Source organism: Ailuropoda melanoleuca, chromosome 15 (assembly GCF_002007445.2).
Source record: "Ailuropoda melanoleuca isolate Jingjing chromosome 15, ASM200744v2, whole genome shotgun sequence".
Taxonomy (NCBI): domain Eukaryota; kingdom Metazoa; phylum Chordata; class Mammalia; order Carnivora; family Ursidae; genus Ailuropoda; species Ailuropoda melanoleuca.
In genome coordinates, this window is record NC_048232.1 from 17470499 (window position 1) to 17482695 (window position 12197).

Sequence of the window (12197 nt, forward strand, 5' to 3'; positions counted from 1 at the left end):
ATCACAACTATCATTTATTAAGTATATAAGATGGGCCAGGTACTGTTTTAGACTTTCCTTTATTTCTAATTCTTTTTTAAAAGATATTTTATTTATTATTTGAGAGAGAAAGAAAGCGAGTGAGAGACTGAGAGAATGAGTGGGAGGAGGAGCAGAGGGAGCCTGACACAGGACTCGATCCCAGGACCCCGAGATCATGACCTGANCTCTCCCTTCCTCTCTCTTCCCTTCCTTTCCCTTCCTTCCTTCCTTTCCCTTCCTTCTTCCCTCCCTCCCTTCCTCCCTCCCTCCCTTGGCACCATCAAATAACTTATTCACACAAATATCCCTGAATTTACAAGGCTTCAGTCATCATCCACATTAGGGGGATCATCAGTGTTCAAGGAACTTAAATATAATGTATCGTAACAACCCAAGAAACCCGAGTACAAAAATATTCGTATAAAGCCGTTCACACGTAGGTCCTAGATTACCAGCTTCTGTGCAAAAAAANTATGTGGGGATTGAATGAATACTTATGGTTTCTCTCTATCCATTTGCTATGACTGATTCACATTTCTTCCCCCAAGAAAAATGATAAAACTTTCAAAATGAAAATGGTTTTAATAAGTAGCAAATTTACATTCTGTAGTATCTAGCATAATATTTAAGTGAGAATGTGGTAAGAAATCTAAAGTGTGCCAGAAGGCCCAAACTGTGGGGAATCACCTCTTCATTTAATGCTTCAAAAAACTTTGTTACCTAGATGTCTTTAATGTTTTGTTATTTCTTTTTTGAATTGATATTTAAAGTGGAAGCATGAACTCTGTCTTTTATGGCAAGATTACATTGATATTCAATTGTTTTCTTCCTGACTTTTTGATTTGGAGGTAAGGAGGAAAAAGTCATACTTTAAAAATTATCTACCAGCTTATTAAAATATATTTGAGTAAAGCTGACCTAAATTAATAGAGACTAAATTTGAACCTGAAAGCCTTTTAGATTGTAAATAGAACCCCAGGCCAGTTTCCTTTCTATTTTACATGTTTTATTTCTTCTATATATTTTTCTCCTTTATGTCCCTCTTCTAAAAGTATTCAGTTATTTAGAGTCCATTTTACATACATGAAAATATGATTTCACTCCCATGTGGAATCTAAAAAACAAAACGAATGAACAAAAAACCAAACAGACTCTTAAATACAGAGAACAAACTGGGGGTTGCTAGAAGGGAAGTGGATGGGGGTATAGGCAAAATAGATTAAGAGGTACAAACTTTAACTTCCAGTTATGAAGTAACTAAGTCACAAAGATGAAAAGACAGCATAGGGAATATCGTCAATAGTGTTGTAGTAATACATGGTGACAGGTGGTGACTATACTTATCGTGGTGAGCATTGAGTAGTGTATAGAATTGTCAAATCAATATGTAATACATCTGAAACTAATTAACATTGTATGTCAATTCTATTTCAATAAAAAAGTAAGTGTTGAAAAAAAGACAATAAGCCATACAGAGCTGACCACGTTATTGGCAATATCATTATAAAAAACAAAACAGAAGCACACAACCAAATTATTACAGATTAGACCTGGTAATTTCAGCCTTTACTGTAATTTGTGCATATTGTACCAACTGATACATGGATTGGAAATCGAAATAGTAGAGTAATTCTTCTTTCTTTTCTTTTCTTTTCTTTTCTTCTTTTCTTTTCTTTTCTTTTCTTTTCTTTTCTTAAAAAAAAAAATTTCCTTTCCTTTCCTTTCCTTTCCTTTCCTTTCTCTGTCCTTTCTTTTCCCTTCCCTTCTTCCTCTCCCTTCCTCTCTCTTCCCTTCCTTTCCCTTCCTTCCTTCCTTTCCCTTCCTTCTTCCCTCCCTCCCTTCCTCCCTCCCTCCCTTGGCACCATCAAATAACTTATTCACACAAATATCCCTGAATTTACAAGGCTTCAGTCATCATCCACATTAGGGGGATCATCAGTGTTCAAGGAACTTAAATATAATGTATCGTAACAACCCAAGAAACCCGAGTACAAAAATATTCGTATAAAGCCGTTCACACGTAGGTCCTAGATTACCAGCTTCTGTGCAAAAAAAGCAAATAAAGAAAAATGGATTTATTATTTAGTATTTGAAACTAACTTTGTGCCTGGGCTAAAACTTCCCTTGCACCTGAGTCGACTCCACACAAATGTTAAATCATTGCAACCTACTCTCTTGCTCTGATGAAAGAGGCCCCTAGGACATGAAAGGTTTCTTTAAAGTGTTCCTAAATAAACCCCCTTCCTCCTGTGGGTGCTCCTGGAAAAAGATGTGGACACCTCTGGGCAACCGGTGACAGTGGATTCACCTCTTGATGGTGGTGGTGGTGGAAGCTTACATTAGCCAACCTCAAGTCCCACCTCCTGGTTTCCCCTCTGAAGACGTCTCTCTTGACAGGAGTCCCTTCCTCCAAGACTAGCAGGCAGGATCAGAGATGGGCCTGGCATCCCAAAGGCTGTGTCTCAGCCCAGTGTGGGAGGATGGCCGAGGCACTATCTCCGGGCCTCAGCCCCCAGCTTGGCTGTTGTCACATTGCCAGTTACTCGTTGAGTTCAGTAGTGCTGTGCCTGTCTGGGGGACCACCAGGAAGGGGAAAGGAGTCAGGGGAGAGCAATAACCCAAGATGTACCAGTGCCCCCAGGTATGTGGGGGGTGGCAGCGCAAGCAGGATCAAACGTGAGCGGGGCACTTGATGGGCGGGCTGGAAACCAGGCAGCGTGGAGCAAAGTGAGGGCAGAGAGGGAGGGGCCCTCTCCTTAGGCAGTGGAGGCAGAGCTCTTGGTGTTCCAAGTTTCCAAAAGATACTTTGGCACTGAAACTCAGACATCCATCCTATTAAGATCTGTTTTCTAAAAAGATCTTTTAAAATAAAAAGAAGATTCCCACAATGCCAGCTCTTTACCTTTTCTTAGAAACAAGATTCAAGCAAAAATAATCTTATTGCTCCAAACACTGGTTTTCTAGGAGACAACTGAAAGGTCAAGGAGCTAAGAATCTTGGAGGATAGAGACTGGGAATGCCCCGGGACAAGAAGGCTTTGAGGAAGGTGGTGACAGGTCTTCATACCACAGGGTCAGGGAGCAGAGGGAGTGCAGGGCGTATGTTCCTTGTCCCTGCCACGTCTGCCTTCATTTGCTCTGGGAGCTTCACTGGCAGTGCTGGAAAGGAGGCCAGGGCCCTGTTGAGAGTCAGATCTCTACCAGTGTTGGGCACATTTCTCCTCCAGCTATAAACATGGTATTTCTTTAAGTAAACAGTGGATCCACCCCCTCAGAAAGGCAGCCATGGTGGTGGTGGTGGGGCAAACCCTGTCTAGGTGGGAGGAAAGAATTCCCACTGTCCTGTCCCAATGCCTCTGGGATGAGAGTAGGTGAAGGCCGTGACCTTTGTCCCCAGTCCACAGAAAGGGGTCATATGGAGCCAGTCTTGAGCAAACAGACTGTGGCATCCTCCTGCCTACAGGTAAGAAGCAGTAGAATAATTATTTCTGCTGAAGATTGTGAGTCATCATTATGCTGTAAAACATTATGATGCTTTTAGGAAAACTTACAGAACAGTAAAATATGGTCAGTGATGAACTAGATTACGTTTTATGATTTTCTTCTTTTTTTTAATCTGATACACACTTTGTACTTTCCCCAGAAATACCACAGATGGCTGGTACCTGTATGCTGATAGTTCAAATGGAAGATTTGGTGACACGGCTGATATACTCACTCCTCTTATTTCACGCATGGGCCCAAAATGTACCCTGGTGTTCTGGACTCATATGAATGGTGTCACAGTTGGTTCTCTCCAGGTAGCCCTTAGACAATTGCACTTTCTAAATTTCCTCTATAAAAATTCAGACTGTATAATTCAGCATTATTAAAATATAGTCTGCTAATAGATGTGAATGGGTAATTATCACACCTTACTGGTTTCAGTATGGTACGTTTGAAAAAAGGCTTTAGCAGAATTGGACCTGAAAGGCCAGTAGGAAATTTTTACTGTTCATTTTATGGTTATTATCTTTATTCTGAGGTTACAGCTTGTGTGTAAGACAGTTTTGAACTTGAAATGTTTCATGTAGGTTTTGGCGTCAGCGTTCTGAGAATACCAATGTTCTGAGAATAGTGCAAATGGATGTACACACTTCGGTGACCTTTGAATGCGCATTCTTCATGTTGGTGGTGCTGCTGCTACATTTTCCAATTGTCTTTTTCAAATTGTTTCTTCGTTAAAAAATTAAACTGTTTCAGAATTACTGTTTAAACTATTTCAAACTGTTTCAAGAGTCTCACAGAGAACTCCAATATTAACTTTCACCCAGAGTTCCTATTTTTTTTTTTTTTTGCCCGTTGTCCCACACCATCTTTTATAGGAAAAATTCCATACAGGATCATGTATCATACCTGGTTATTTCTTCCTAATGTCTTTCAAGTTGGAATAATTCCTTAATCTTCTCTAGGCTTTTGTGACCTTGTAATTTTAAAATATAATCTAATCCAATGTGTAGAATCCACTCAATTTAGATTTGTTCAATGTTAAACCTATGTATATGTTTATATATTTTTATATATATATATATTTTATATTTTTTGCTGTAGTATCACCAATATTGTGTTCTTTTTACTGCATCCCATTGGTAGTATATGATATCTATAGGTCTTACTACTTTTGTTTCCTTTGTTATCAATAAATATTTTGTGAAGAGATATTTTGATAGTACATAAAATCCTGTCTCAAGTCAATTTTACTTGCTAGTTTTTGCTTCCTTTGGTACTTTTAACTGGAATTAATTTTACTATGATGATTGCTTAATTGTGATTTTTTTAACTTCATTATTCTGTTTACATTTGTTGGTTGGTTTTCTATTATAAAAAACACTATTACCACCACCACCACCAACACAATTCTGTCTCCATTTATTGATTTATATCAGTGTGGATTCGTGGATCCTTTTTGTATTCAGTTTGTTACTGTTTATTATTATTATTATTTATTGATTTTTAAATTGCCCCAGATTTGCTCATTGGAGACCCTTTAAGCTGCCTTCTATGTCTCTTCGACAATCCCATCAGTCTTTGAGCATTTTCTTCTTTCTGTCCAATAAGATGTTCCAGACTCATGTTATTTTTATCCTGTTCCCTCCCAAGAGTTAACTTTTTCCAGGGGGTCCTGGTTTCTTTTAGAAGACCACGTTGCACAGGCAAATCAGAGAGAGGTTCTGGAGTCTCAGTGCACATACCTAGATCTTGTTGTCTCGTATTCGACATGCCTTATATAATATATGAGGTTTTAAGCAGTATGCATAGACGCATCATTTACAGAGAACAAGCCAACTCGGTTGTCAAACATCTCCATTTGTACTATTTCATACCCTGTGTAGCATTTTCCAGGAAGCCATGTATGAAAGACAAATCCCAAAATTCTAGAATTGTTTACTGTGAGCAGTTTCAGACCAGGAAAGTCTTGCTAAATGCAGGCATAGCAAAGGGCTCTCCCCCTTGTCAAATACCATTAAATTGTTAGCGAAGAAGTCTATGTTTAGCATATTTGCAAAGAGATTCCAGGTAGGTTACCTACTTTTTTTTTCTTCCCCAGTAGAGAAAAAAAAAGAGACTGCAGGCCTGCTGCTTAACCACTTCTTCCCCTGTACCTTGATTATAATTTTAATATAAGGTGCTTTGTCTCCTTATTCTTTTACTGTCTTATTCTAAGATTTTCCTGGCTATATTAAATATTTATTTTTCCAAATAAGTTTTAGATAAACATATTTCACAAATGCTGTTAGTTTTTTTTACTTAAATTTACTTATAAATTTTAGAAGAATTACGTTCTTTATTATAGTTGAGACTCCTTACCAATAATGATTTAAAAATAAACTTGTTTGTATATAAGTATGTGTGCATGTTTGATAATCTAAAAACATCCAATAGTCTTATGGATTAAAGTTGCAGCTTTTCATTTGTTTTACATTGACTTTAAAAAATGGTTTGTGGCAAACAATCAATACAGCTTACTGCAGGGTTTTAGTCAGAAAAGTGAGAATTATTTAACTGGTATATTTTGTGGTTAAGATTAATCATCTGAAATATACTTCCTTTTTCTCAGGTACAATTTTGTATTAGTAGGTGAAAAATTATAGAATATTATTAAAATATTGTAAGTAGGTATCAAAGAAGTGAAATGGCAATGCACATGATCCTTATTTTTGTGCATGAACACATTTTCCTAATCATTTGTATGTAGAATGGCATTCATACAAAGATCTATTTCCCATACTTTTTCAAAGTACTCATCAAAAAATGATTTTTATTTTTTTAGAAATCATATTTTTTGACCTTGATAGCATGTTGTTTTAACTTAAATTATATAGACCAAAACCGTAGTGATATATTTGTTAGCCCCATATTACTTAGAAATTCTAAAGGGTCTAGAAATGCTACTTCTATAAAATTAATAGTTTGAATGTTATTTATACTCCAATATAAATAGCTGTTTGAATTTAATCGAAAATAAGGAGATAAGGAAACCATTAAGAGTAACTTTCACTTTCACAAGTCAAAACCTTCACAAACCCTTTACCAGAATAATTCTTTCAGATGTACACATTGTATTTTTAAAAAGTAATGCTGTGAACTAATTAAATAAGCCAACTAAGTCAGTTACTTTAAAATGTGGAATTGTTCTGCTTTTCCCTCTTCTCTTCAGTTGCTCTCTTGTTGGTCCATTTTGGAGCATTCTAAAAGGAGAGTCAGGATAATTTGTCTGCTGAGACTGATCTGAATTTCCCTTTAGAATAAGGATAGAGTACTGAGGAGAATGCGAGGTGTCAAGGCTCTTGGGTGGGGAACTCTTACCATCACAGGATGAGTCAGTGCCCTCTCGTATCACCCAGCCATGCTGTTAAAATTGAAGGGGTTCCCATTAGGTAACACACTGTCCCCACTGAACCCAAGAGCATGAGGAAGGAAAGTCATCCTCAAAAAAAAAAAAGTTTTAGTAAGTAATAAGTGCTTTTCATTTCGATTCCATGAATATTACTTAATATATAAAATTCCACTTGTTATGTCTGTCAGATTTTTTAAAAAGCTAATGTAGTTAAAAAGCTAATGTAGTTTCATTAATGGTTAATGAAATGGTGCCTAGACCCTTTGGACTTGACTGACAGAAATTCATGTACACCTTTATTACATAAAGCTTGTGAGGGATCCTTGAGACGCATTGCTGTATAGAAAACAAAGACATCTAATGAAAACTGTCCCCACTTTTCTCTAAGGGACTTCATGTTGATATTAAAATTTTGAAAAATCCCTGGGCAAATTCTGAATGTTTAAAATTTATTAAGACAGAATATTTTAACACCTGTTACTTGATTTATTTCTGTAGGTACTCAGCAAGAAAGACAATGTTACTTCTAAATTGTGGGCTCAAAGAGGACAGCAAGGTGCACAGTGGAAGAAAGTGGAAGTGTTTTTAGGCGTTCAATCACATATACAGGTTTGTAAGCCACGTAGTTGGCTGATAAAGGAGTTTTGTTGAATTTTTTCTGCCAATCCAACTTTATTTCCTCCGCTCATATAGCCTTTTTGTCCTCCCATCCCCTTCCTGATGTGTTATATGAATGCCTGCCACTCCATGTAGCATTTCCATAAGGAATTTAACAGTTCCGAGTGTCCTAATTTCTCCCAATTAGACCAGCATGTTCTAGGACTATGTAATTTTCATGCCAACCATGTTCCACTTCACAGTCAGCCTCCCTCCTACAAAGAACACCTCCCTCGACTTTACGGATATATTCTCAGAGACTGCAGAATAATTATGTTAATCTATTTCAAAGCTAATTAAAAAGACAGACTTTTGAAAGCACATTGTATTGTTGAATGTTATTAGAGGTAATAGGTTTACCTAATTCAAAAATATTTGGGGGAGGCACAAAATTATGTAATGCTGTATTTGTCTTCACGTAGATTACAATAATATTAGGAGGATAAGACCTATACATACCTAACAATTTAAAATAAGAAGTAGTAGGACATATGCTTAAATTGAAGATAATTACATGCCAAGGTAATTGGTATGGAGTTTGTTTTTTATGCATTATCAAGAAAATAACTCATGGATGTGCGTACGTGTGCGTGCGTGTGCGTGTGCGTGTGTGCATGTATTTGGCAGAAGGGGGTTTTCTTGGAATATGAGGCTTAGCTATTAAATTTTTTAAGATTTGGATCAGGAGAGTGAGGATCCAGAAGCATTTATGCTGGGGAACATTTTCTTAGTTTTAATTGCACAGGGCTTAATTTCAGGAATTTAGAACCATTTATCTCTAGATAGAAGATATATCTTGGCTAATTATTGCATTTACAGTCCTCTGTATATACAGAAATAACAGCCAGTTCTTCTGTGAATATTCAGTAACTATCTATAGTCATGTGCTGTGTGAGAGATGAGCCGCTCTCCATTCCAGTGGAAGCACAGCTAACTACCTCTATGTAAAGGCATTGATACAACACTGTCCCCAGTTTCTTGGAATTGTAGGTGTAATAAATTCCATATGTTTTTGGCCTCTCGCTGGAGCCCAGTTTTCTTATGGGTCGTTTGTAGATAATTTAAGAAATTGATAAGAAATACGTTCAGCCTGAGGATGTAATTATTGGACAGCAGTTTCATAATACACAATATGAAATTTATTTTAAAAATGATTCCACCTGTTCATTCTTTAAGATCTTTTAACTGAGGGCAGAAGAATCCTCAGCAAGAACATGGAGAAGGTTTTGCTGCTGCCAAACATAGGTTTCTACCCCAGGCAATGAATTCTGAACTAGTTCTGTGCAAGTAGAATATTTGTATAGTAAAATCATGTTCAAAATAACGTTAAGGGGGATTTCAACAGGAGGAATCAATTATTAATTAACTTAGCATTTCTGAAATTTGCTTTTTCATATATTGAAATTTGACTGAAGAGAAATATGCCCATGTTGTTTGAATCTTAAAATTAGATAATAATGGCTTGTGAATATTTGATGCTTTTTTGTGATTCACTCATACCTTCAATACAGGCGTACTAAGCCCCCACTACGTGCAAAGCTCATTACTACACCAGAGAGAGAGTGATGAGTCAGGTATACCATCCTTGTTTCTTCCATTTTTACAATATCATTCCCTTTCACCTTAGAGAGAGGAATACCTGTAACCCTTGAGTAAAAGTATAAGATGTTTTTAGGAATTATGTACGGAATCAGCACTGAGTAGTTTCCAGAGTTTTATTTGGGGGCCCTCAAAAAAGCGGAGTATTTAATTAAAATAGTTTGTATAACTAGAGCAGGCATATACATAGCACTTAGTAAGTGCTAAGTACTATTCTATGAATTTGAAACATTTATTCCTTTAGTTTTTACAGTAATCGTATGATCACTACCCCCCTTTTATAGATCAGAATATGCAAAGACCTACACCTTAGGGAACTTGCTCTAGTTGCATACTACAAGATGGCAGAGGCAGACTTTAAGCAAGGCCAGTTTATCTACGAGTCCGTAATCCAAGCACTGTGCCTTGTTGCTTTCCACATTTTCCAAAATAATTAACCCTGCTTTTATTCTATTGAAAAATTATAACTATTCTTTAAAGAAAGTATAATCACGTTCAATATGAAAGTCTATGGAATCTTATCTAACATTTTTATGGAGCATTGGGGTGTAAGCAGTGATTTGATCATTTGGACATGGCAGGCACCTGAGTCTATCTATAGTATTGCACAAAACAAATTAATAAGGAAACACTTATTATCTGATTTCTTTTTCACAGAACGTTGTATCACATATTTAAATGTGTAGATGCACCCAGAAAATAGAGTACCCTTTTCAATTTGCGTATCAGTGTTTCCTTATAAAACACTGTAGTCCTTATTCTTTCTAGTTTCACCTCTTCTTAATGGTTTCCAATGTCTCAATCTATCAAATTTATTTTTCTTTTCCAGCACATCTGAAGAACAACTTATGTAAATTTGGTACATGAATTTACATAAAAATTGTATTTTTGTTTTGGCTTTGATAATTTGAGAGGCATGATTTTCAATTATTCTATCATCTTATCTTAAAAGGAAAACACATAGGTTTTCATACAGTCACATAAAAGCATAACACATCCTAAGGAAAAATAGTAATTCTTTCAGGAAAAATGTTTCAATTTGGTCAAAAGGGACTTGGGAGTTTGAACAATAAATATTTTTATAAAATCACTTTAGTAAATCTGTATTCCTTGTTAACTCATTTTGGATTGTTTTGAAGTTACTTTATATGAGTATTTCTTATGTTAATACACAAATACATATTTGGCATGCAGAGAAATTTGCTAGAAACATTCTGAAGTAATCTCACTTAGAAATGTGAAACTAAACAATTTGTGACTTCTTGTGTTCTATGAAACAGTGTTAATTGTTCTTCCAAGCACTGGTAATATTGCAAATTGAGGATGATATTTCTAAACATTTTAGCAACTCCTGTTATTATTTTCCATCATTTATAATTCTTTTGGAGTCCATGTAAGTGGGATATCACTGTCAGACAGTGGCACACATGAGAATTTTGTTCATCACGTACATCAGCAAAAGCAGATTAAAATGATTTCAATACCAAAAATGGGAAATTAAAAAAAACTCAATGTATTAAGGTTTGATACCTTTCTGTCACATAATTGGGGTGGACAGATCTGAGGAGTGGTGACACATTGGCCAAAGTAAATGACGTGGTTGTATCTTCTTTTGCTTTGTGTAGCTTGTCACCTGACTGGCCTCCTTCTCTGATATAAGGTGAGGCTCTAAGAAGTGAGGAGGTCTTGTTTTGGGTGAGAGAGCTGCAGGAGCAGCATTAGGTAGTTTGGTGGCTCCTACTGGTTTTCGTTGCCACCTGTCCTAAGAATCTAGACCAGAGGCAGTGGTGTTACCACTCCCACATTTGTGGGATGAGCCTCAAACATCTTGGGTCAGTTTCATTATGGGAGTATTTTTATTGGAATCAAGCCTAATGTCCTGTATTTCATGTTTGCCTCAAATTTTAAATTCTTGGACAATTCAACTGAAATTGGATTTCTTTGCTTCTTCCCTTTCCTCCTTCTCTCTCTCTCTCTCTCTCTCTCTCTTTTTTTTTTTTTTAGATTATCTTTAGGGCAAAACGTGGCATCAGTTACATGGGAGATGTAGCCGTGGACGATATTTCCTTTCAAGATTGTCCCCCCCTACTTAGTCCAGACAGGAAGTGTACTGCTGAAGAATTCACGTGTGCGAACAAGCAATGCATCACGAAGGACAAGCTGTGTGATTTTGTGGATGATTGTGCTGATAATTCAGATGAGTCTACCTTCATTTGCAGTAAGTGGAAGTTTTCTATTTCCTTACATTTCCCTTTGTCTCCTACAACCTTACCCTGCATGTGGTGGGTTAATTGCTGAAACATACGAAGTATGTATAGCCCAGCAGCCAAGGTAAGTAAGGTGATTTACCTATTTAAATACATTTCTTTCTCTCTCTCAGTACTTAATTTAGAACTGTAATTCATTTAAAACTAGTTGGTGGCTGGTGTGTGTGAGATAATTGGTGATAAATCGGAAAACAGGTGTCTTCAAAGACAAACAGAATGGAAACAAATATTTTTCATACGAAAGTAAGTTTTGGAAAAAAGACAAGCAGAATATCCATCAACGCCATTTCATGTGGGGTTCACAAGCCTCTGTGCTTTGATGCGTTGGAGAGAGTTGTCATTCCTTTGTGTAAATTATGAGATGTGATAAATGTTTAAATATATATATATATATATATAAAATTTAAATACCTAGATAATATATTAAAGGGGTTTTCTAAAGGAAATACATATCAGCTCTATGATATTATTGTAGGAGATCAACTCATAATAAACAGCACCTATTAAAATATCCTTAGCTAAATGGGCCATATATGCTCATTTGCGTAAATCTGTAAATTCTGAAACACAGTCCAGTTATTACCTCATTGCCTTGCAAATGAGGTGAATACAGATTGTCGAAATGAAGGTTGACAAATTATTCCACTTACTGGTAAGAATTTCTGAGCAAGGATATTTTAGTTTAAGCCTTTGTTGTTGTTGTTAAACCAAATCTGGAATATCAAGAACAATTTCAATAGAATAAGAGCTCTCATTTGTATAGAACTTTCAACTGTA

General features: G+C 36.3%; 1 protein-coding gene across 1 annotated transcript in view; it reads left to right on the forward strand.

Moving 5' to 3' along the window:
• Positions 1-12197, forward strand: part of MALRD1 (MAM and LDL receptor class A domain containing 1) — a 683830-nt gene that overhangs the window by 215292 nt on the left and 456341 nt on the right. The window contains exons 14-16 of the mRNA XM_034644348.1: positions 3664-3820; positions 7396-7506; positions 11158-11371. Coding sequence (XP_034500239.1) covers positions 3664-3820; positions 7396-7506; positions 11158-11371 — 482 coding nt within the window. The remainder of the gene's footprint in view (positions 1-3663; positions 3821-7395; positions 7507-11157; positions 11372-12197) is intronic.